Source organism: Stigmatopora nigra, chromosome 3 (genome assembly GCF_051989575.1).
Source record: "Stigmatopora nigra isolate UIUO_SnigA chromosome 3, RoL_Snig_1.1, whole genome shotgun sequence".
NCBI lineage: Eukaryota > Metazoa > Chordata > Actinopteri > Syngnathiformes > Syngnathidae > Stigmatopora > Stigmatopora nigra.
This window is the reverse complement of record NC_135510.1, coordinates 7,371,974-7,398,591: the sequence shown is the minus strand read 5'-3', so window position 1 is coordinate 7,398,591 and position 26,618 is coordinate 7,371,974. Positions and strand designations below refer to the sequence as shown.

The window sequence follows — 26,618 nt, the reverse complement described above, 5'->3', positions numbered from 1 at the left end:
GCTCTCTTGATTCGGATGAAAGACGCATTCACTGAAAGTCTTTCACAGACATCAAGTCAGTTGATAGAAGCCCGAGGAAAAGAAAATGCCAATTATTGCACGGCTTTATAAGAGGAGTTGAAGTACTACGACTGTATATGGAGCTTCAAAGTGAATATATGACTCATACCTTTATTTGTGACCCATGGTTCAACACCTGATTAGTTGTAATATTTTATAATTGTGCTCACATAATATGATCTGTTTTTGTCAAAATACGTTGGATTTCACATCTTCCCCTCCACAATTATCGTGTGTGTGTGTGTGTGTGTGTGTGTGTGTGTGTGTGTGTCTCTCAGCGGAAAAAAAGTCTTTTATAAAGCATTCAAAAAGACAAAATTAGATTTTTAGGGGGTATACTAGTTGGGAAGAAAATGTAAATGTGAGCAGGAAATGGTTGCCCAATATGGAGGATGACATTTAATGCCAGTACAAGTTTAGCCAATCAGATGCGAGTGCTGATGCATGTGAAAACAATGACATCACAAAATCGCATTTTTGTGTTTATACATTGCTTCCTTCATTATCACAAGTATATAAAATTATAATAAATTTTGCCATTTATTTAATTTATCTTTCACATGAAGGTCATTGATGCTAAAGTGTTGTCTGTCCGTTTAAATGATTTATTTCTGTTATGATCTGTACGACTGCGTGCCATGAAACGTCAACATCGTCCCATGAACAAAGCTACGTGAACCTGGAATATGTAATGTTTATTTTTTTTGCTTTTGAACTCATTCACAGTGATAAAATGTCCAATCAATTCAAAGCAGAGGGTGTAATTGCTAATGGCATCCAAATAGTTTGCTTACCTTTGTGTTTCTGCAGTGCTTTCTGAGTGGACTGTAGCACCGAATCGTGGAACTGCTGGGCAAATTCCTCCGGGGTGAAGCTATCCCAGGGTTTGGTGCGTCCGTTCACACTATGGCCGCCCTCTTTGGCCTGTAGCGGGAGCGGGGGCCGCAAGCTGTTCAGCAGACTGGAATTCCGCTTGGAGATCGGGGTGTCGGGAGGCCCCCGGGCCTTGTCTGGGTAGACAGCTGGAGAAGGAGGATCCTTTGGTCTTAGCGTGTCCCCGAGGGGTTTTGGATGGCCGTTAGGGGACGGGGACAACGGGCGATGTGAGGAGGGGCTGTGCGGCCTGACGCTGTGGTGGTCTTCTGATTCTGAAGTGGGCTGGGAACATGCTGAGTCTGGAAGAAAGCAATATTACAATAAGTAACTTTCATCTGTATTTTTGTATCGTTCTCACGTCTACTTGGTTTTGCCCAGCTGTTGAAATATCGACTTCAATAGTTGCCAGTCAATCATAAGATAAGTTTCATTTTTAGTTTCGGGCCCTGGTCAAAATAATACACTAGTATTTCTCTATAAAAATGTTTTTTCTTTTGCTTATGGGAGGGATTTGAAAAAAAAATGCTGTTATTTATATTTGCGGGAAAAATGCATTAAGTCAGTGCTTCTTAAATAGTGGGTTGGGCTGATGCTTGAATTTTTTTCAGCAAAAACATTGCGATTATAAGGCACAACAGAAAATAATTGAGAAGCAGCGCATTTAGTGAATAAAGTTACACATGTGACACTTAAGGAATGAGGAAGTGCCTCACGAGTCTCACCGGAGAGTTGCGCCGGAGGACTTTTGCACAGCGGATGAGGGGCATGTCTGATGGTATCCAAGGTTACGCTCTTCTCTTTAATGGCTTGAAGCAGCTCTACTGCCCTTTCATTATCTACCAGATGAGAAAAGTCAAGAATAAAATACCTGAATTTCACAAGCCCCTATTTTTATCCACCCATTCCTTGCCACTGGCGACAATTAGTGCTTAGTAACATAGAAAAATAAATCTACATATTACGCCATGTGTCGTTTATATCAAGAAAACGATATGTCATTAGTCATATAGTGTATTTTAAATTTGATGAAATAAGTTAGGAGAGAAAAATGTTTGTCTTTAGTGGCTAATACTTTCTCAAAGTAGTGATAGCGGCTATAGTTTACTTTCTACTACTACTACTTTCAATAACTTAATAATTAATAATCCTGCATGATGGCGATACTAGGCCTAAACTGTTTGGCGGTTTATATTTGAGCAGAAAATACCAAAATATGACGGTTGTTACAATACAGGGGGCCCGTGGACGAGTTATTAGCGCCTCCGGCAATCCCTGCGATCCTTGTGAGGATGAGGAATGAATAGTTACAATGCACGCTCTAACAGCAACAAAGTAGTCCTTGAAACAGGTGAATGGTCAATTGCAGTCACCCTCATTTCAAATTGTTCCGCTTGCTTAGGTCTATAGAATGCTTGTATTTTCAAGGAAGACAGTCCTCCCTCCATTTAAACTAAGGAAGAAGGACATTATGCATGCAACTTAAATACGCTGTTAATGATACAGGAAATTGAGGGTGAGATGGCGACATCTGGAGTCAACATGTTAATGAGAGACGGCTGCATGTAAAGCAGCCTGCGCTCAACTGAAGTGAAGCGTCAGCGAGCTGCAGCGCCCGCTGAGAACCACTACAATTCCGAGAGAGCTAATGAGCAAAGAGATGCTTCTGTTTTGCTCGGCTGGAATGAGTTGTAATACGGATATGAGTCACTGATGAAGATGTCAGCCTGGCGTGTAAAAGGGCGCCGGGTCGATGCTGCGAGCTTTAACATAACAGTGCTTAACACACGAGGGGAGTGGATGCACAATTAGCACGCGAGGGATCAAACATTCGACAAATCCTGCGGTCTCTTGCCTCGTCTTTGCTGAAGGGTGACGTGGGATAGGCGGAACATGGTGAGGAAGCGCTTCTTTTCCTCCAGCTCTGGCGCTCGGTCCATTTCCTCGGGGGTGAAGCGCGTGCTGAGTTGCGGGGGAGGAGGAGGAGTGCGTTTGGACTGCGAGGCAGTTGGCGAGGGGCTGCGCTCCCTGAGCATCCTCCGCCGTTTTCTTCTCTTCTGCTGCACCAGCTCCTCCCGTCGGCCCCGAGTGGTTAGGCTAAACATTCCCAGGAAGTCCAATTTCTGGACAGAAATGGCATTTGGAAAAAAAAAATGAAGTAAAACGGTTATAGGCAGGTCAGCACCACTTGTTCCCGATGCTGTGTTTTACCTCTGTGGAATCATCAAGTTTGAGTGGGGGCTGTTCTACGACCCTTCGAAGATGAGCCCTAACCTCCTCCTCATCACTTTCGTCATATGAGTCATCCAGCTCATAGTAGTAACCTGTAGAAAAACTAAATGTCACAAAAGGTACTTAACCAAACTCAAATCTTTCCACTAGGTTTGTAACAAGACAATGATCTAATACATTGCTTGGTTAAAGCATAATCAAATCAAAATTGCTTTTGTGTATGGAAATCTGCGTGCAAAGGGAGACACTAGAGTGCACGAATGATGTCGTTCAACTGTTTAGATGGCAATCACATGATGGAACGTTGTCGATTTTTCCACCCGGGAACGAGCGCTCAGTTTTTTTGCGTTTTCAGCCCCCCAAAAAAACGCCGTTTAAACAATATGGAATATTGTGCATTCCCCTTGTTATCATGTAAACTCCCCCTAGTTTACAATTTAAGACAAAGCGCCGCAATTCAAAATGTAAGGAACCAAAGACCCTCCAGACAAAATACAATACGTCCATTTAAGATGCTGATGAGTACCTTTCTCCTTGGCTTCCCTCTTTCTTTTCTCTTCCAAGTCCAGTTTACTGATTGGCCTTCTGTGTTGTTGAAGAAGCTCATCATAGATGAGCATCGTGTCTGGCGCCGTATCCTGTCCCGCAACCGACCCAGACACCATGCCGACCGCTTGTCCGTGGCGACCGTGCCCTTGGCTGCTCTTCAGTCCAGCGTTGCTTTTGATGGCCCCTTCTAATTCATACTGGCTGGTCAGGGACATGGACGCTCGTTGCTGGCTGAAGAAAGAATGGGTGGACTTTTCCAGATCGGCAAGGAATGTACTGGACTCCTGCAGGCCAGGCAGGCCTCTCGGTTGGAGATACTTCTCCATTACTCCACTGTCTCTCCTCCTGGCCCCGTCCTCATACTTGGAGGAGCCGTGCGGTAGCCGACTGAGCTCGTAGTGTCCCATCCCCGAGGGATCGTGGGTGCGTCGGGACTCCGAGGGGGTCTCGATGAGAGAAGCTGGGTTCCACAGCGTTGTGGGAGGTGGAGGGTGATGTTCACGTGGGGGTTGAGAGGGTTTGGGGGAGATGAGAGGCGGAGGTGCACCCAAGTGGGAAGGGAGGCTTCCTGGTTCGTGGTTATTTGGTCTGTGAATATATCATGGAACATTGTTTAAGAAAAGATGCTTTTGAAAGTATTTAAGTACTGCAGCTTCACAATATTGAATGTATTCAGATAAATGTTGTTGCAGATTAGTTCTGCACTTTGTTTGTGTGAAAAATGTGCTTTATCTCTACACTATGCAGCCTAAAGTATCATTTAGTGATTATAACATTATATTAGTAATAGTAGATGGGTCTATCCGTGCTGTGCAACCAACTAGTTCACCATCAACGCCAACATAGTCTCTTAGACACATAAACAACGTCGACAATGGAACAAAGGAGAGGAAGTAGGAGGCTTATGTTGTGCAAGGTTGACAGGATTAGTCAAGAATCTGCCTTTGTGTAGCTTAGCCGTCCCACCCGCTGCCTGTCTGAAACCCTCCCTAGCAGAACTCATGAAACAACAGTTATCAGGACCCTACTTTGCACTCTGCATCATCGCCTAAACATAGCTGTCAGTCTTACTTCTGTGTCGGACACAGAAGCTGGCGTGGACAGAAATAGAGTCAATGTGATTCTTCTGACAGGGTTGATCTTTTTCCAGTCCTGTCTGAAAACAACCTTCTGAAGCCCGCCAGTCTTAGAGACTGCAAAACACTGGCAAGAGTGTCCCGAGCAAAGGCCTGACGCACACTAATCTGAGTTGCAGCTACACATAATCATTTGACAAATTCCTAAATTGTTATTCAGGGGGAGAAAAATGACTCAGCCCTTTTAAACTAATTGTTCTAATTGTTAAAAACAGTTGCAAGTCACTAATGAATACAGCCCCCAGTGTTAACATTGGTAGGCTGATGGCTGCTGACTTTATGAATTATGTAACCTAGACTTAACACAGTGGCTCCTATTGACGACAATAGATGGCCAAGCCAATTAAGTCATTTGTTTACCGACGTGTATCGGCACTGAAACGTCATTCACTGCTAGTTAAACTAATTCATCAATGGGAGCCAACAATTTAACATGGCTGACTATTGTTACACTGAAATCAGTCCTCACCTGTGCAAGTCTGTTCTATGTTCTGGTGCGTCAGGAGCCCGTCCCAAGTCCAGGTGCTGTTCCAGAACCTGCTGGCGGAATTCCGACACCTGGTACTGGCGGTCGGCTTTCTCTTGCCGCAGCTTACGTTGCCTTGCCAACCACCTCTCTTCTTCATTGTTCCTGGGAGCCATGATTGAGGTCGGGAGACCTGTCCCCGCAGCGCTGGGCCCCATAAAGAGGCTGTGGCCTGAGATTAGACCTGGGACTGGATGATGCGATTGTACAATTGCAGAATGGAGTCCAGGTGGGACCGGTTTTGGAGCTGGAAGAGGGGTCTCTTTGGTTTTATCTGGAGGGAGCAGAAAGATCAGTGTCTATATGGGGGGGGAAGGTTTAATAGCTATAATAACCGTGGCAACATTGACACATACCAGCCCGATTAGGGGTCAGTCTCTCTGGCTTGGTTCGCTCCTCCTGCCCTCTCATGGCATGGAGTTCTGCCAGGTAGTGGTTCTCTATAGCCTTAGAGGCTTGGATTTCTTTCTCTCTCAGCGCTCTCTCCTTTTGTCTCTCCAGTTCTTTTTCTCTTTCCCTCTCCTCTCGCTCTCGTTCTCGCTCTCTTTCCCGTTCTCGTTCTCTTTCGCGTTCCCGCTCTCGTTCCCTCTCCAGCTCTCGCTCTCTCTCGCGCTCCCGTTCTTTTTCTCGCTCAGCCTCCCGCTCCCGTTCCTTCTCTCGCTCGCGCTCTCGTTCTCTCTCGCGTTGGCGCAGCTCATCCTCCAGCTGAAGCCTTGGGGGGGGGGGGGGGGGGGGGGGGGGGTTGGGGGGGAAGACGGATTTGTTATCAATCTTGCAATTTTTGCTGAGATTTTACACAATGGTGAGCATAAAGGAAAACGCTACTGTCCACATCGGAATGAAATTACATAAGTAAAATAAAAATACACATAGGTAGCAGTTAATATTTGAAAAATGGTAAATTTTCTTAATTGTTTGCTTGTATTTGAAATACAATTAATTTTCATCCAAAAAGTGAGCGTTATGCTAAAAAAATGGACATGCCAGCGTATTGAATCAGGGTAAAATTACCTCTCAGACTGCAGTGCTGAAAGTGAAGGGTGTGTGAAGTCCCCAGGATAGCGGACCCCCGATAAGTGCATATGGACTGCAGACGGATGGATGGGGGGTAAAGCTCCCCCTGCTGGTAGCGGATAGAAAGGTGACCTCAAAGCGGAGAGGCAGAACGGGTCATCCATCCTGGGAGATGAGCGTTGCATGACAAAAAAAATAGTATCAGTCTGGAAGAGCACAGCACTCACAGTCATTAACCTTTGTGCCTCTGTCTCCTCAAAGAAGAAACAGAGTGTCTTCCATCTCTCAAGAAAGCAGCAGCAGTGACTGTCAACTAGCCTCAATCAGTGCATAACAGCCGTCATAGACCGTGCTATACTACAAATGTGTGTTGCTTGTGTATATCGGCGACATTCACAGCTCATCCCCTCATTAAAGCCATTACGGCGTAGTACGTGATGGCTGCTGCACTTCTCTGATGTTGCAAGGCTGACAGGAGAAAGGAGGGGGTGCGGTTTATGTGAAGGCCTGAAGCAAGAAGGGCCCGACAACATACGCACTTCTAGCACGCAGTCATACATAATGTAGCATCAAAATGATCCTATTTAGAGGGAAAAATGTGCTGCTGGTATTTTCCGAATGACCACTACTGCTCTTGGAAAGATGGACACTACATTAAGACTTCAAAGAAATGAAGTTTCCCTTGATATGGATGTAATAATTTGCCTTGTAATACATTGAAACCTAAAAGAAATGTAGTTTTCCATAAAAGAGGTATATTCATTAGACATTTATTGTTTTATTTGGTGCTTTCAAGGTATATACTCTATAATTAGACATTTACACAATAATATATTCTTTATCCTCTGCCAAAACAACTTGATTACTGCAGCCATGTGAACTTCATAAGTGTGTATAGCTCCATCTATGTATTAATAAGTCCTTTGAGTGTCAAAGTATTACTTGGCTTGTATGAATTTGAATTTATTCCATGTCTCCCCTCAAGAAAGTATGAAATACCTGTATGGGGTGAAGGAAGGGTGAGGCAGGTAGCTGGGATGGTAGTACGCGGCGGCGGCAGCAGCTGCAGTGGCGGGATCGAGACCCAATGGCAAAGAGGGCATGCGGAGGGCATCCTCAGTTGTGGCATAGGGTCGGAAACCACGAAGGTACTCTTCTGGTACGGGACCGGGCGGCACGGCATTAGGCAACTGTCTGGGGAGGCTTTTGATAAAAATCAAAGGATGGAAATGAGGTTGATTCAGTGTTGGGGAAATTGTAATTGGGTAAATTCAATGCAGAGCTACACTCACTTGAGCGGCTGGAAACGTGAATCCTGCATTACAGCACCAGGGGGGAGACCAAAGGCGTATGGGTTTCCCAGGAGGTGGGCCGGGACCGAGGGGCCTTTTTCCTGGGGGAGTGTCCCCTCTGGACCTAGGCGTTCCCTGCTGGCCCCACGAGGCCCAGAATCAGCCTGGGGGAGAGAGGCAACGAAAGAGTCATTGTTAGAGCAGACATGTGACCGACACGCTTGTCAGTGTTGATGGAGCCCATCCCGTGAGGGGAAAAGAGCAATGTTTAGAATTCAGAAGCATCGTTCTCTCTCCCTACGCCCAACACCTCAACATCATGCAGCCGTCCCCTACACATCTAAAACCTTTCAAAATTGCTCACAGAATATATTTTGTTGAATGAAAGAGTACATAGTCGGACGCAGATGAGACCAAAAGCCCATCATATCCAAATAAAAAAGAGCATTGCTCAGAAAGTAGTACTAATGTACTGCAGCAACACAAGAACAAGAACTTCCTGGATTGTGTGTTGTGCATACAGCTTACCACAAAAAAACATCCACAGGGAAGGCAGCATGCAAAGAGAAACATTGTCGCTGCCAGTGTTTCTTGTCAATCACACATCTCTGTCACCTCCCTCTCATGCCTTTGCTAGCACGCTTGGACTAACTTCTTCAATTCCACAACACACACAGGAGTGCATGCACACAGACACTATTTCTGAGCTACAAAGACACCCTGCTGTGGGAGTGGGAGTGCACTTTCTGAAAGCTTTGGTTTCTCTTTGGCAACAAATGCAATTTCTTCAATAGAGAAGCGCTTGCAACCTTTGTAAGTTGTACAAGGAACCCATTTAAGGGGGGTAGAGTGAGCACAGAAACAGTTATCTTGCAAAAATTGTTCTTGGATAGTAATGACAATGGGTAATGCGACGATAGTACTTGCCCCAGCTGATTTAACCTCTGGTCCGGGCAGGATTAGAGAAGAACCTCACAACTACTCAAATCTAACTGTCACTGATGAAGACAAATCCAATTTAAAGAGACATTACGCACACTAAGTTCCTGCAACAAGTGACCCAAGCTGATGTGCAACATTCATCTTCAAATGCCCCCTACTTTATGGTGCTAACATCATTTTTACCCAATACGATCCATATTTACATAGTTTCACAAAACTGGAAGCTGCTTCAGTCTCTGTAATATGTTTTCTTTGTTTGAGAGCAAACAAGAGGTATTTATGTTTATTTATGTATATAATTTGGTGGTTATTTGAGTTATCACAATACACACAATGAGGAATTAAAATTACAACTAAATAAACATTTTAATGATGTCAAACGGCAATCCAACGCAGTTGAAAATAAATTCCTGATGAATGGATCTTAGTTCATTTGAATGAAAATTGTGTTAACCAATATTCTGATTATACAATGTGTTGCGTGACATTGTTTTCATAATGATAGCAGTGACTCAGTAACTGCTGGTTTGTGCAATGCCCAGAAGATGATTACCAGTCTGAATCAAGTGTTCCTTCCACCCAATTTCACAGAAATGCCATCATAAGAGAATGCAACAAAGCACTGAGGTGCACCTGCTCTTTTGTGATTGCCTTAACACCAGCACTGCACATCCTTGTTACGTTTCATCAAAACAACTAAAGTGCATGTTAAATGAGAATATTTAAGCATGGCGATAAATTCCTATGTAATGATCTCATATTTGCACAAACAAAATTAAGACTTTTGCATTGCTAGATGTTCTCAATTCTACTCCCAGATGCGACCCCATAAATATAAACACATCCAATCTAGTTGAACTGTGATGGTAGGCAGTAAATGATCATGTTTCAGTGTCATCAACTGCAATAGATGTCCGAACTATTACAACTGTGACAGCTGGCGGTGAATGATCACTGCCAACTCTCCCGGTCAAAATAGACTACATGTCCATCACCATCAATGGCAGACAACGAGTTAACAACCGAATAAGAAGCTGCTTCAATGCCATTTAGAGAGAAGCCTTGATTCACCCAGGCATTATTACACACATAGAGACATTACACTTTGACCTTCGACATCTCTTTATGACAGCAGCTTGTCACGCATGCACGGACACATACAAGTGCAGTCTCCAAGACAGCATCCATTTACAGCCATCTTCCTTCGAGTGAGCCAGGCTCTGTAACCTTCAGCGGCGAGGAGACCCTGCACATTGTAGAGTGCTCGTTTACGCCTCTCAGATGGAGCACCGACTCTAAATTGCCAATTAAAAAGCAATTACTGGCCGCAGCGGGAGCAGAATCCTGCAGTCATTAAAGCAAAATGCCAACGCACCAAACCCTTATTCCATCACAGCCTTGGCCATTACCCCCACTGGATGAAGAACTGCCTCATCTCGGGGACATTGAATAGAAAGGAGGGCACATATTGTATGTTAACACAGCAACAAAAAAGCTATTATTAGAGACTGTCAAGGGTTTTAGAGATAACAACATGGCCTCCATGCTCACTATTTTCTTTGAAATGAGTCTGTGCCCTGGCCTTGTGACTCCCTGACCACGAGGGTCTTTGTGCTCACTCAAGTGGCATGGCCGCCAGACAGTGCTGTGACGCGATCTTTCGCACCCCGGGTGTCGGACCCCAGATCGTTATATTCACCAATTGCTCCAACTGCTTCATTATTCTGCTCCACAAAGCTTCTCAAGCCCCCGCGAACCCGGTGAATGCCCTTTTCAATTCTAGCTCGACCTTTTTCCTACACAGGCATAAGCACACAAACATGAAAGTGAACTCTTTTATAGCCATTGACGGTGATTGACGCCCAATCAGAACCGTACTTGGTTTTTGTATTAGTTTTATTTATTTCAATGAATTTATTTGAATCGTTTATCATTTTTTCACATGCATATTTCTTATAAAAGTGGGTAATATTAATGATCGTGGAACAAATTGAGCTATGTAATTCAATGTAACATATGTCTACTAACAAAAAAAAATCAAGTTGAAAGCACTTAGGAGACGAATTAATTCTATAAGTAGAGGGACTAATTTACTTAAATTCAAGTCCTATTTACTTAGAAAGCTGAGTTCAATACCTTAATTTGTTTTTCTTTGAAACTTGAAGAGCTAGTAAAATCTGTTGACTTGAAATTTGTAGTTTGACCACATTTTAAAAGTGGATTTACAAAAGCAAAATGTTTTTTTTTGTTTTAAATTGTATTAATTTTGGCATCCAAATCCAATCTCTAAATGACTCTTGAACTATGCACATGTTATGTGTTAAAAAGCCAATCACTAAAATGAGTGAAGTTGATCGAAGGAAATTAAAAGGGGGGAGTCTCGGCAAGCGTACAATGGCCTGAATATGCTCACAAATTTCAAGTTGACCTCCTCGCTGACTGTTTACTATGCCCTAATGCCTCTCTCGCCCTATCCCTTCAGATCTATCAAACAAAGTGTCCAGGCCAGTTTGTGCACTCTGCCAGGCAAGTGCTGTCCATAACCGTGTGCTTGGCCTCTACCATTAGCCCTGAGCCGAGATAAGAAGGCTTAGAGCAAGGCCATAATCCATAATCCACTCCTTATCAAAGCAAGCAGCTCTCCCAAACCTCCCTCCCTCTTTCTAATGCTCCACTACATAACAGCAACTGTGCGTCAGGACTCATGAGGTGGAGGATCCACTTGACTGCGTGGGTGAGCAAGGTGGGACACATAGTGTAGGACGTGGAGGGGGCTGAGGAGTGAAATCCTTTTGGACTGTGCAGGAGTTACTCCAAGGGCAAGACGGGTGAAGTATGGAGTCTGTGTTTTGGGGCAGAGGGCATATTTTTAAGGTCATGGACGCAAGCCGGATGCGAGAGGTGAATAAAGGTGGTGAGAGGGTGTCGTAAACTCCGTGAGACACGTATCGCTTCACGAACTATGTCAAATGTACAAGTATGTAAATAAATAAATATGTACTTTATGAGGCAGTCTGCAGGTACACTTGTGCTAACTGGCAAGATAAAGAACAAACAATCTAATGCTAGTTAGACACAAGGGGAGGTCTAAAAATAGAACAGCTTTCGTCATGGGTTCTTTTTGTCGCATGGGTTTCAATTTATTTATTTAATTTTTACCTGGCGTCCCTCGCTTCTCCAGAGGCCGTTGCTTGTCTTGGTTGGAGCAATGGTGACGACAGGTGGAGTGTTTGGCACACTGTGGCCTGCTGGGGGAACCAGGACAGGCCCTGGACCAAGAGGTCCCCTCTTGGGCGTACTGACTGGAGAACTGTGGTTGGTAGCTGGCGAAGACACTGGGGATGATTCACTGCTGATGGAGGAGGCAGCTGGGAAATGACAGAGAAGAGAAATTAGTCGGATGATGTTAAGTGTTTACACTAGAGTAAGTGGTTATTAGTCATTAATATATAGCCAAAGTATGGTATACAAATCAGATTTCGATTTTTAAAGATTCTTTAGTTCATGTGGAATTTGATTCATCCCTGGCAACATGTCTAAATTGCATAGTTCCAACATGCAACTACAGACGCCATTAATCATGGTTTATCCAAGCAGGTGTAAATCATACGGCCGGACCCATTTGTTGATTGAAGCTGCTTGAAAACATCTTAACAAAGTACAAACAGTTATGTGAAGGGGTTTAATTAGGAGTTTATGGCTGATGTTTTGCTGTATTTCAGGCAGTCACAGTCAATGGCTTGTCACTGTTAAGAGAATGCAATTTCTTGGAAAGTCCAGATCAAAGTGCCATTGTGGAAAAACACAGAACTTTTTCAGAACTGTCTTTGATACAATTAATTCAATGAAGAATACATAGAAAAGGCAATAAAATTCAAATACTAAAATAAACGGGATTGTAGCACTTCAAGAGCAAAAGAAAACACACTAAATAGGCCGGCTTTATGCCCCCTCCCTCTATTATAAAGTGATAGCGATTTGGATGAGCAGCACTATGAGAGTCAAGAGTGCACAACGGAAACTCAAGAGACCCACTTATAAAAAGGTGTGTGTGTGTGTGTGTGTGAGTGTGTGAGTGTGTGTACATAGGTATGCAATTCTGCTACATACTCTCACACAAAACACACAGCAGGTGGTTAGGAGGTGGCCCAATGAGCTTCTCTGCTGCACTGAGACTTGTGCCACATTAACAAAACCCTCCAGGGACAGCCTGTAGCTCGGGGTCACAGGCTGGTCACATGCCTCGCTTTCCTCACTTCACACTTACTCTCTTTGTACTCTTAAAGCCCCCAAATGATACGCTCTCAAATTCACACATCACAGCAGTTTCAGTTCCGAGAGCACACATACTATTTACTGCATCTGTCTGTTTGCCGATAACTTTTAATCCCCACAAGAGTGCCCAATATCTTCACTCTTTCTTCTATAATCTTGATCGGCGGTTTACTGGAGTTCAACAAAAGAGCAGCATTACGCAGACAAACTTGGTCAAAACCATTTCAACGTACAAATGAGCACAAAAGTGAATCCTTCAGCAGATAGTGTGAGCTTCTCTGAAGTGGTTTAGCAGATGCACACAAAAAAAGACAGCCGAAACCACCGACTACTTTCAGGTCTACTTCCTTCGTACCATCAGAACGAAAAGTCTCGCCATTTCTTCCTAGCAACAGTAACCGCGGTAACGGAACAGACAACATCCTCTCATGTTGGGTGCGGTCAGGGAAATGACTGATTTTAACATCTCATTCTGACTAGTGACATAAATAATGGAAGGAATCAATAATGCCAGTAAAGCAACGATGCAGAAATCTGAAAATCTATGTTACAAAGAGAGGTGGGGTTTGGATGTGTTCTTGGCAAGCAGACTGAGGTGAGAAATGAGTGGGGGGAGGGGGGTTAAATGACAGGGGTGGTAACTGAGGTTGAAAAAATAAAGCCAGAGTGCAAAGGAGGTGTGAGGTAACGCAAAAGCGGAGCAGAAAGATAAAAGGTGGAGCCCTGTGTTGGTGTGCGTATCTGGTCTACACAAAGGCAATTAGTAGCGTAATCCTCCCCTCTCACCTCGGAGAGCCATTACTTTCCCTTACAAGACTTGGCCAATCAATAGCTGCCCACTCAGCCTGGGCAAGTAAGGTACTCTTAATACAGCTCTTGTGTCACAGCCTATTCACCGACCACACATAGGCACACTCACAATGCTCTACAAGGATGGGGGAACAAATGAAGCTGGAAGGAGAGAAGAGGCAGAGATGAGCGGAGGGGAGCACTGATCACAATGATACTGTACTGCTAAGCAACAGACCTCCACTCCATTTATCTCTCCAGTCTGTCTGCCCCAAGCCTTCCTCTCATCTCCTCTGTTGCCTCCTCCTTTTTTCGTGTTAAAACAGAAAAGATTGGCAAGGAAGCAGAGGAGCCTTAAATAATTAAGTGATGGGAAACCAAGAAAAAAAACTGCTAACTGGATAAAAGAATATCCAACCCGAAAACAACAATATATCTAGACAAAACATTGCTGCCACTCTTTTGAGAATCAACATGATGACTAGCAACCCACTGCCATTTTCCAATAACCAATATAGAGTAAATGATCAGCGCCACTCCCAGTCAAAACCTATTGAACATCTCACACCATCAATGACACTAAAACATCAGCATTGACTATCAGTCCTCCCAGTTAAGATGAATTGTATATTGATGTATATTGCCATCAATAGCTGCCAATATTCTAAAATACGTTCCTGTAGTTCAGGGGGAAATGAGGTTTTAGTTGGTTTGATAGGCAACCGTTTATACACTACCACTGTGCTTGCATTGGAAAAAAAAATAGTAATGTACTTAAGGATTCAGTTTCATTGGGGTAGAAGTATATATTTGGAAAATAACTAAAGAACTACATTTGTATAAACATTTAATTATGAAAAAGTAGAGTCTGGGTACCACTGGTGGTACTTGGACAACTGTTAAGAAAATACATTGTACCTTAGTATGGTAGACATGTGTACACCAGTCAATTTAATAATTTTTGGGGAAAACAACAGAACGTTTCGTAAATGATCTTTCCTGTAACTAGTGAATGCACAGTTGTACAAACTAATTTGTAAGAACAACCTTGGCTATGTAATGCTGAGCACATACACAAGTTATAAATACTTGATGTTGTTTGTGTTATGTTTGATGTGAAGAGGTTTATCATTTTGGAAAAAGATTTGACCCTAATCAGTATTTTGGCTCTAAAATGAATATACAAATCACATCTGAAGAAGCCAAGTGGAGAGGGAGAGAATTAGTGATTAGACAATATGAGCACGGAGTCCTAGACTATTTGATTTAGTATGTGAAGCTTCTTTCTGGATGGTGTCCTCCATTCCTAGTCTCTGCTTTCCAAGACTTCCTCCACACTTGGCCGCTCAAGCTGAGCCACACATGCGCGCACACATAAATGACAAACAACAAAACAAGCTGTTGTCATGGGCTATATTCCCCGTGGAAGCTTTTTCCTTCATCCATTGACCTCATCTAATTTCAACAGAGAAAAAAATGTTACAGACAAAGCTGATGATGATTCATGCAGTGTAGTAGGAATTGTTCCAGGGAGGGGGAAAAAGCAAAAATGAGGGGTAAACCAAGGAAATTCGGTCTTTTGCTGACTGTACAGAGTGTACATTGCTGTTAAATACAACATCAAAATCAAATCCAGTTATGTCATGTAAGGGGGAGGTTTGGCAGTAAAGTGGGCGGTAATATGGTGTCAAATGGGATAGTTTGTGAGTGTGTCAGTGACTGTCACAGCCTGAAGGCTTTTGCCTTGAAGATACATGCACAACACAGGCAGGCTGTGCAAGCTCCAGGCAGGCTCCAGATGGAGAGGTCACAGACACGCTGCTGCCTCACTGTCCCAGCATGCTCCTAAAAAGGAGGAGAGCCTCCGGACACATGGGTAAAGACACACATTTTATAAACACTTCCACAATTTGACAAGGATCTCAGGTTTCCCCAAATCAGCTAATTACCTTTGAAATCTTATTTTCTCTCTCTCTTGCACTCAGCTATCTCGAGTACCTTTGTTCTTTCTGCAGTTACTCCCTTTTCAAGCAGGGCATAACCGTTGTATTTTTTTACCATCTATGAAATTCTGATGATGAATCGACAAGCATGTGAGGGGGAAACAACTGTGAGGATTAAACGCAAATCTGCCTAATTAATCATATATCAGCGGGCTGAGATATTTAAGGCGGTGTTATCATTGCTGCGTGTGAGTACTATGAGACCCCCCCCCCCCACTCTGATGCTCATTATCCATCACCTCCTCTCTTCAGCACAACACTCAGTACACAGAACTATTCATTATGTTTGCCACAGACAAATGGCAATTCCTATGTCTGGGTTTGCATGTGAGCTCATAAACAGCGTCGGTGATCGCATTACTCAAACCGCGCTAATTCCTTCAGGCCACGGGGCGGTGAGTCACACCATCCCAATGTACAGTATGCTGTAAAAGTCATTTTAACCACAGCAGGAGAAATTGAGTCCAGGCAGATCGTGAAATGATGGCAGGCTGCAGCTTGCTTACAAGGTTGGAAAGACAACTATTCTTGTGTGTGTGCGTGTTGGGGGGGATGTAAATACAATCTCAGAAGGCACAGGCGTAGCTAGAGTTCTAGGGGTGAAAGGCCTGTACCCACCCCAGGGTCATGGCACAAAACACAAGCAGAGTTGCCCCTGATGAACTGATGGCTGACTCACAAGCAAATCACATCCTAGACCAGCCAGGCGGCATAGTCAGCAGGACATAAAAATAGCAAACCAGCTTTTCTGGGCTTTTAATAAAATAAAGGTGCACCAGCAATTATCTTGTGTTTTTAACCTTGACAAAGAATAGAACTCTTGACCCTGACATATTCTCATCTTGTGGCAGTATGGGGAAAATACAAAAAGGAAGACAGAGCAATAAAAACAACAACAACAGCAGCAACAACAACAACAACAACAACAACAACAACAAAAATAAATAAATAAAAATGCCAACACTAAAGAAAATCTTGACAGGAATAGCTTTTGGAAGAGAATTTCTACTTTGGAAATAGACAGAAGTATAAAGTAATAGAGCATACAAGCTGGTTTGCAGGCATGAAGTAAGATGAAGGGGAGGAGGTGGTGATGAGAGCTGAGTCCTCTTTCTCTATCAGCAGTAAATAAATCATTTGCAGGGGAGCAATATGTCTAGGGACATCCAGGATGCAGATTTAAGATCCAGAGTATGGATGGATAGAATGCTAGCTGGGTTTCCACACATGATAGGTACGGTATGGACATGCACATACACATATGGCCTCTCTAAAGCCCATAAATAGAAGGAATAAAGTCACTAAGCGGTTAGGCTGTGAAGTAAGTTCCAAAGGGCTAAGATTCACAATAAGGATGGGAACAAATACTGGCATTGCAATATGTACATATATACCTCTCATGGTATATAAGCTGTCATTCTGTATTCAAACTGCACTGTTGTCAGATATTGATACTTAGCTATGCAATGCTCAAGAATGTCATCTTGTGCACTTGACGACAACTTGTGCGAGCTGTGGATTGTTCACTGAGAGCCTCATCAAGATCAACGAAGCAAGTTGTTGAAAAAAATCTTGATCCTGTGAGCCAAAGTATGGAACACGTGCTGGCTAACTGGCTGTGTCCTTTTAAATGTGTATTAAAAAAAAGAAAAATGGAGCTGACTGATGAAGTTAGGTGTCATATCTGAGTTTTACCAGCCGAGACTATTGTTTATTATTTATAGCAACGGTAGGAGTTGCAATCAATACGAAAAACTAAGAGAAACCGAGGGAACATGGGATATAAAGCAGGACCAATGCAAAAAAAGTAACTCAAACTTCTTTTGATATGACTTTACCTCTTGGTTCTTCCGCCTGTTTTGCCAATTTTCGGAGGGCTGCAGCAAATCCGGAGTGAGCCGACTGGGCAGCTGGGCTTCCATTGGCTACGATGGCGCCATTAAGAGGCGACGGGGTGAGAGGGCTGACCGTCGCCGTTGTACGGGTTGCTGTGGAAATCATTCCTATGGATGGCGACTTTGGCTCATGGCTCATGCCTGCAAATGAAGAGTAGAAATGGCATTATTCACAAGAGCTTTGAGGGAAAATTGTCAATGTTTTAGAGGATAATTAGTTACATTCACTCATTTATATCATAAATAGGTGACAATATTGATATCATTAAAATCAGCTCCAACTTTCTTTGATCAATAATGACTTTTCAACATTCCGCAATCCACTTTTTTCCAGGGCACTTACAAAGTGATCCCTCACTACTTGATACACAAAAAAATGTTTCTTGCACCCTGACAGTGTGGTGCTGAGTTTCAGTGACAGCTGGCGCTGATGGGGATTGGTGGTGTGAGGGGCAGAGGCCATTCATTGTATAGCTTGAGGTCAAAGTTTAGAGGTTACGAGGGCAGGTCAACCTTCCCCAGCCGAGAACGTAAAAGTCTGGGTGCATGTCTGCTTGAGGTCAAAAGGTGAGAGCATAGACAACACTGCAACGGCGACTGCTGCGACACAAGTCAAGAAACTGCGGTACCTAGTGTGTCGACTGTGAATATAATCACAGGTCAAGCGCTCACTAGATTTACCCCAAGAGCAAAATGGAAAAGGTTGAGATCCTATAGAAGAGAGTGGTAGAGGAATAAAGGGTTAGCTGCAGTTCTTTTCTTACTGTGTGTGTGAGTGTGTGCGTGTGTGTAAGTGTGTGTTTGTGTTGAAAGGTGACACCGCGTTGACAGCCCTTCAGTCAGTGGAATCCCTAAATGCCAGAAGGGCGTGTGATAGCCTTACATGCTCTGACAATACACACACATTGACATGCATGCCCGGCTCATGTTCATATTAGTGTGGTTTTCATAAAATGAGCACCCAAAAGAATGACCTACTGACATAACAAAAATGTCAAGAACTTAGTTGTATGAATGGGCTTTATATCTGAGTTTACCCTGCAGGCTGAGTGTTCTAAAAATAGATTATATCCCCACTGGAGGGAAGCGGCACGGCACCCCGCATGTGTCTGACACATACACAGCAGTGGATTCATGCATGAGAAAGAGAGAATAACATTTCCAACGGCTCACAGATAGTCCTGCCTGTAACCCTTCAGTTACCCGGTGCACTCCACGTGAACCCGGTGCACAATTAATAATGAAGTCAACAATGACTACCGGCTGAACAATACACACTGCGCCATTAGAAGAGCTGCCGGGTCCTCTAATACTACTTAGTGAAGTCTTTTCCTGACAGGGAAATTCTATAAAGGCAGAAAAAGTCAGCTCAACGGGCAAATCAAAGTCAGATATGGAACATTTGTCATCTGTACAAATGAATCGACACAATAAACACAGAAGGCTGTACTAGGGCGACAGCACACATGAAGCCACATGGTGAAAGGAGACGGACGAGTATAAAGCTTGACAAACAAACAGACAAGCGTACATCCGGCCGGAGGTCTGGCCCCGGTTCCTGTCACCTCCACTCATGGCAAACCCCCCTCCCTTTTCCCAGAATGCAATGAGAAAGAAAGTGTGGTAGTAGTAGTTCCTTACTGCACAAAGGAGCGGAAGCGCCTGGATCCCCCATGTCTGCATCTTCACATTTAGCCCACACAAGCGCGCACCGGCGGCCACTGAGAGGACGCACACCATCTTCCCACTCGCCTCTCTTGCTCCCTGACGCCGCCGATCTATCGCCACTGGACCGACCGCCTGTCCGGGTTGCTCTCCCACCGCCTGCCTTCCCGTCTTTGGTACTGCCCCTCACAAAGACCCTTCGGAGCTTATCTAACAAAGCAACGCACAGCACGCGCTCGCGCTGCCTATCTCTCCCCTCCGTGTCCTCGCTCTCTCCCTCTGAGGGAGAAAACAGAAATTCTTAGCCTAGCAGCTGCTGCGATGTCACATGACCTCAACCCCCCCGCGTTGCTGTCCCCCACCAACCCACACAGACATAAACCTCCCTCCTTCACACTCTCCCTCCTCTTCCTCCACCCCTCAACCTATAATTCCTAAACCATTTGTAGATAACAGACACAGGCATGCATGGTTTGCCAAGGTAAGCTGGGGGAGGGGGACAGCGGGAGAAGATGCTCAGCCTCTTGCCACGCCTGACCCCTTTGCCGTGCGCGTATCTATTGATGCAAATCAAGAACTATGGCTTGTTCTATTCCCTTTCCTCCTTGGCACAAAAAGGCATGTTGTGGCCTGTGACGAGCCCTCAAGCATTAAGGAACCATGGTGTTAGGAGCTTTGCCCACAATGAGAGATCTAAATTCAGATTTCTTTATAGGGATAATTGGTACATCGTTGCTAATTTGACAGCCCGAACAACAATGGAAACCAAAGAAAAGGGGGTTTCCAGCCACTAAACTGAGAAATATTCTTGTTAAATCATTGGCTATGCGGATAATACTCGTGGAGTTTTTATTTGGAAAAGTACAAGAACAGCTTCTGCCCTGCTCCCACTGCAAGGCTGTGAATAGGTCATTTTATGTGGCTTCCTGCTGTCCCTTCTTTTTGTCCCCCAGAAAAGCCAGAGCTTGTGGGTAACAGAGATGACAGCAGAAAGGCATTACCTTTGGGGCAGAGCTGATGCAAAATGGAGGAGAACACTGATCCAAAGGCCACCTCTTGATAAAGGGCTCCTCTGTCCCCCAGGACATGCTCTTGCTCTATCTCCCCATCATCATACACCTCAGCTATTCTTATCATGAGGACACCACAATCATGGATTTGACTCAAGTTATATACTGTCAAAACTGCCCAATATCACAATGATTTGATCTTTAAACTCTTCATGAACCAATGAGGTCATTGCTGTGAAGATCATTAACACCTTGTGCATCGGGTTTATCTTTTTTTTTTGTGATAAGAACACTATGACTGAGTCTTATTAAAATGAAAATAGAACTACCAAGGGATCATGCAAATTATGGTACTACTCAAACCCAGTCCAGTATTACACCAAGTGTGGCGGCTCTTGAAATGTGCAGCAGATGGCGTCATCTCCCAGTTAACTGGTAAATAGCCTTGCTTTTTTAAAATCCAGCTACATGCAAAAAAGGAGGGAAGACACTGAGTGCCAGATAACACACAAGCATCCAAGATCTGAATACATAATGATTCTCGAATGGCACTTAACCTCAACAGTTGCACTGGCAATCTAATTATTAAAGATTAATCTTTTACAAACCTAGAATCCTGGTAGTTTTATGCCCTCAGGGAAAATAAGTCTGAAAAATGGAATGTACTGTACAAAATGATCCACACATGATTACATGCATGATCTAGAAAGATTGACTACTATATAAAATACTATAGATAAACACAAAGTTTTAACATCCCAGAGTAAACCAGATCACTAACCCTCTTCATCATATAAATACACAATTGCACCTTTTAGTGGTTCGAATACAGATGACAGTATTCTCTCTATCACTCACTAAATAAATCCTCTTGGCTCCGGTCAGTGTGGAGATAATGCCATGGCAGCTTTGGAGAATGGTTAATCTTTAACCAGAAAGGGATTTGCCTATCAGCTTGTTAAAACTAGCGGCGGTAACCCAATGGACAGATCCATCCGTCTACCAACTAGTCTCTGCCAAGTTGAACAAAGTGACACTGGGAAAGGATCGCCGTCTCCAACTGCAAAAGCACCACTCAGTTCAGCTTTAACAAGCTTGGCATACTTTGGTTTTAGCATCCTTCTCATTCTGGTCACACAAATATGACTACAATTTACCGACTTCCCACATTTGGCGAGGAAGGTAGCTAAACATGTTTTCAAATCGAGCCATTGTACAATAATCTTAGTGTTTGTTGACTTTCCCCTCTGTATTCGTGGAACAGACGCACTATGTGCACTGTACTCGTTTTTCCAGTCATTTGCTTGAGGCGTTTGAATATTAGAGACTACAGTTAATTATGTGAACTTTTCCAACGTGTCTTTGTTTGTAGAAGAGGTTTAACTACACGACTTTAAATGTTTTTGTGTGACCAAGGAACATTTTGTGACAGCAAGTTCAAAAAGAATGTTCAGGTCCAAGAATTTGATAACTATTGAAAGGGGTAGGAGTAGGGTAAGGCACAACCTCCATTCTGGAATAGATTTGCTTCCTGTCCTGATGAAATTAGCCAGCGTTAAGTAGCTCAGCCTCTCATAAGGGAGGGATTTTGGAGTTAGTGTGATGAGAACATGTCATCCGTACCTAACAGCTTTGTTAGCTTTACTGACAAGGCTATCCAAGGGGCACGGGCATGTAAGAGCACTTTTTACTTTAAAAACATGGGTGTCATAGATGTATATAAGTGAGGTGGTCAACATAATCATAAACAATGAGAAAATGGGTACTACTGCCTTCTGAAATAAGAATAAAGAGACTGGATGGTGAGGATTCAAATTGGGATTTGAAGGGATCTTAGAATATTCTTGGATCTTTATCAATATATTTACTGGTTAAGTAAAATCACAACGGATTCTATCAAAATTGTCAAATACCTCAATTTTTCTATTTTTTTATTCCTTTAAGTGTAATGTGACCAATCGGGCTAAATTTACATATTGACGTAAAATAGTAATGTAATATGATATTGATGGGAGGCCCTTGAATTGGAATTTGACAGAGGCTGCATGCCGGGAAACATTGTATTGTCTTCCAACTGCTATAGTTTATCACTCACTCCCTCACAAAAAGGCAGGATAAACCTGCTCTGGGGGTTCAGAGTTTGTTTGACTTCAAAGATGAGATGTCAGGGCAATCTACCCTCAAGCACGGAAAAACGGATGTGCCTGTTGGTGTGCTAACAAATTCGCACACACCTGCGAGCACATGCACGCCACCTCATTTGCATGATGGCAAAGGCCAAGAAATCATATCAAGGAAATCCTGCAACAGTAGCTACTTGGCTGACGAACTGAAGCGAGAGAAGGGAGACAATGAGAAACAAGAAAGGGAGGCGCAAAAGAATCAGGAAGCGAGCATTGCCTGTGTGAGGGCCATCATTATACAGCAGGCCTCCATTATGCATGCTACAGCTAACAGAGTACATCTCCCTCTGACCCCACTTTCTCACTCTTTAGTACTCGCAGTCAGAGACCTAGACATACACACGCACACTCCACAGAGGCAATATGTAAGGAAGGTTTAAGTGTGTTCGTGTTCTCATTGTTCAACCCTCACCTCTTCTCTTGCGCTGTTCTCGTCACATTGCACACCGCATCACACTACCACAACCACCATCCACCACTTCAAACTGCCTGCCAAGCAGCTTGCAACAATAATGCACGTTTGAAAAGACCAGCCGGCAATTCTTCTCTCACATCACCTTCCTCTCCGCAGAGAACCGGTGTCTTGGGTGGAGCCACAAACTCAGATGATTTTTTTCTCCCTCCTCCCGACATCTGACTCACCCACCCCGACAGCGCCATTTCCTCTATCTGTTAATTACATGCTGGCTGTGGAAGATGTTGCGGCGTGTGTTTGTGAGCGTGCATGTCATTGAGGAGTGTGTGGCTATGTTCTCGAAGACACCAGCGTGGGTGCGTGACAGCACAGTCTGGTTACGCTTGACAACGCCGCTTAGGGTGCGAGCACACATATGCAGGCGCACGCAGATACCACGCGCACATTAGAGCCTTCTGTCTTCTCTGGCTCACATGGTCCAAGTCCCAGGAGTCAGGCGGCTGTCTGCGCTCTCTCTGCAACTTCTCGCTGAGGGGGACGCGGCCCCCGCTGCTCCCCTAATGAGGGGGCCAGCTTCAGCACCAGCCCAGCTGTTTGACTGAGAGGAAGCAGGGAGTCCACTCTTGACTCATCCGTCCTCGCCGTCATCATCTACGCCGCAACAAGGCACCCCTGACCTTGTCTCTTGAGCACCTGCTGGAGTGAGGCAGGAGAAGGTGGCAGTGCAACAAGACGTGACAGATGTTGAGCATGTGAACTCAAACGCCCAAATGGAAGCAAACAAGACGAACAGAAGCATGCCGTTGAGCATTGTTTAGTTCACGTTTGATGCATCTGTGATCCTCTACACATAGGCTGCGACTCGTTACAAGGAGCAGTCACAATTTGAGTATTTTTACAGATGGTGGATTTTTCACTCTCCAACTCCACACCTGAAGTGAAGGGTGAATTAAATGAAAAAATGTAATTTCTTCACCTCAAATCCAAACACCACCTTTTTATCCTGGGAAAATAAACAGGTGGTGGCACAAGGCGGTTGTAGTTTTGTCATGACACTAAAATTTGGATTTGTTAAATCTACCGTAGCTGTAAGACAAATTTCTAGTAAATCATAATAATATAATAGTGCATCATTAATTATGTGAGATGTGATTAATGAATTTTATTTTAAAAATGCTAAAATTCTTCTAACCGCTTGATCTTTAATAAATTTGCCTCATTAATGTTTGAACAATTGTGCTAAAGACTTTTTCATATGCTCTGTAATGCTCAAGGTGTGATAAAAGTGCAATAGAAAGTTTATAATAAATTCAATAGCATGACCTTCATGTCTTTAATGAATAGCGACACATGATATAGTCATTGAGAAATGGAATGAAGGACCACATTATCGCCAGGCTTTAGTTTAAATATGAGCAGTGATGAATAAAAGAACAGCTCTACCTGTGCAAACAGCAGCCAGATAAGACAAACAGGCAATATGGTGAACACGGAAAGTTTGTGCGCGTGTTGAGTCAAACACACAATATGACAGTCAGCTGATTTAGCTGATGTCACAAGGGGCTGGGGTGTATGTGTGTGTGTGTGTGTTTCAAGTGGCAAACTGACAACCCATGTTCAGGCAAGATAGAGGCAGAAACAGCCAGGGGCGAAGGATAAAATGATGGCGTGATAGCAGTAGAAAAGGTCTTTGTTAAAAAATAAAAATGTGCAGCGCAATGTTAGGTTCGAAAAGACGAGTAAAAAAATGTGCGTACACAAGTGGTACATAAGTTATGTAGAGAACACGATCACATTAATAATAGGGAATGAGAAATCGGTGAGGGCAGGTAGTCAAGGATGGGTCACTGTTGAGTGTGTATCATTCCCTTATCTAGTGTGCTCATGTTGTTTACCCTGTTTGTTGAGCTTCTGCTTATCAGCCCCCACGGCACGACAAAAGCCGGCTAACACAAACCAACCAATATCTACAGGTATCTAAATGCTTTGGTGTTGTGAATAGAGCAAGGAAAAAATGGGTCTGCCTTAAGTAGTGGGGAAATTTGGCCTGTGGCTTTCTATAAAAAAAATACAAATCTTTTTAAAATAAGGAGCTTCAGTAACTGTAAAAAAAAGTGTGACAAGCAAATGAAGGTTCCATTCTTAACCGCCTCGCAAGCAAATATCAACCACACCCTACCCACATATAGATGAGCGAGTTTTGTTAAGTGAAGTCACACACGGACACATGTCCGTGACAGGGGGACTATAAAGGAAGCAAACGGAGGCCAGAAAACAAGCAGGCATAGACAACACTGGGGAAATGTAGAACACAAAGCTGCTTTTTTATAAAGAACGAAAAGTGTTGGTTGTCTTGCGGTCTTGTTTGCCTCTAAATCTTATGACTTGATTGTACAACCATTTCATTCAAGCGTGTAAAGCCACCAAACAATACCCAAAATGGCTCAAAATCCCAGACAGAGACAAAACCTAGAGAGGGGTGAAGTAGTGCGTTTTGGCCAAGCAAAACCTTAATTTCCTAAACATCCTATAGTGATTTCTCCATTATTCCACAGGCAGACCACATAGCAACGCTGCCCTGACAGACAAAACCAGTGGTTTTCATGCGGCACCCTCTGCATACCATCTCAGGACAATGTTTTGAAATGCTAGTCAAATGGGATCTTCTCCCAGTAAAATAAATGCCATCCTCTCCATTGAGGAACTATGCAAAGCCATGCAAAAGACCTTCTCCTCCTCTCGCTCACTTTACAGTCAATGCTATTCAAAGCCATCAATGGGTGCCGTTGATAAGGAAATGCAAAGTCAGTCACCTTTGACTCCATGGTTCCTTGTGTAAACACTACAGGGCGATGTTTGGGACTGTGCTAATCACTCTCTAAACAGCACCAGGTGCTGTCACCACAGACAAACTGTCACCGACACCCTCCTAAAAGCAGCTGCCGTCTTGCCCCCAGACACTTACCACCTTACCACATTGCAGGATAGCTCAACGCCACAAACTGCACAAAAGGCTTCAGAAAAAAACATGGACGGGTTAAGGAACATCTTCAGTGAATTTGAAATGCCAAAACAGATTTTAATGCACCGCATCATCCATTTATAGTGCAGAAATCTGAGGAGAAATCCCAGACAAACAATATTTTTCCCTTCTTTAAAGGATCACATTTACATGCACTAAAAACTGAACAATAAAAACAAGACAAATGTTTGGAAACCAACGTCACCATGTCAGTGTCATTCACAGGCTATGTCTCGCTATTCATGCTAGAATATATGCAATCTGTATGCTTGGTCTTTGTTTCTGCTAAATTAAAAAGAATAACTGTGAAAAAAAGGTCAGTGCACTCGATAACCAAGGTACCACTGCACAGTTTGAGGTGTCAGAAACCAGACTAATATCACAAAACATATGTCTAAAATCCAACTGTAAACTACAGGTTTTCCACTTAAAAATAATCCAACAAGATTTGAACAAACCTTTCTGACCTACTCTGTAACACCTTCACGTACAGGTCCAATTTGTCAGGAATCTATCTCAGCTCTGTGACTTTAATGACCTTGATGGCATCCACATCTTCAAAAGGAGTGTCCTTGATTTTGGAAACGCGTAAAAACAGCTACACAGAGACAGGCCAAGTAGGGTAGCAAGGTTTCTTCCGCACATTGATGTTCTTGGCCAGAAACTCTCGGATTCTCCACACATTGCCCACAACCCAATTTCAGGCCACAATTCTCCCTACCTCACAAAACACGGCA

General features: G+C 43.7%; 1 protein-coding gene across 2 annotated transcripts in view; it reads right to left on the bottom strand.

Annotated features, from left to right (window-relative positions):
• Nucleotides 1-26,618, bottom strand: part of gse1b (Gse1 coiled-coil protein b) — a 126,932-nt gene that overhangs the window by 3,631 nt on the left and 96,683 nt on the right. Inside the window, exons 3-14 of one of the 2 annotated variants that reach the window (XM_077713098.1) lie at nt 17,530-17,727; nt 11,784-11,992; nt 7,683-7,846; nt 7,390-7,593; nt 6,388-6,555; nt 5,733-6,088; nt 5,320-5,650; nt 3,692-4,302; nt 3,145-3,257; nt 2,789-3,056; nt 1,659-1,772; nt 855-1,235 (exon numbers count right to left, since the gene is read on the bottom strand). In XM_077713098.1, the coding sequence (XP_077569224.1) occupies nt 855-1,235; nt 1,659-1,772; nt 2,789-3,056; nt 3,145-3,257; nt 3,692-4,302; nt 5,320-5,650; nt 5,733-6,088; nt 6,388-6,555; nt 7,390-7,593; nt 7,683-7,846; nt 11,784-11,992; nt 17,530-17,727 (3,117 nt within the window). The remainder of the gene's footprint in view (nt 1-854; nt 1,236-1,658; nt 1,773-2,788; nt 3,057-3,144; nt 3,258-3,691; nt 4,303-5,319; nt 5,651-5,732; nt 6,089-6,387; nt 6,556-7,389; nt 7,594-7,682; nt 7,847-11,783; nt 11,993-17,529; nt 17,728-26,618) is intronic. The other variant, XM_077713099.1, reaches the window with a different exon arrangement.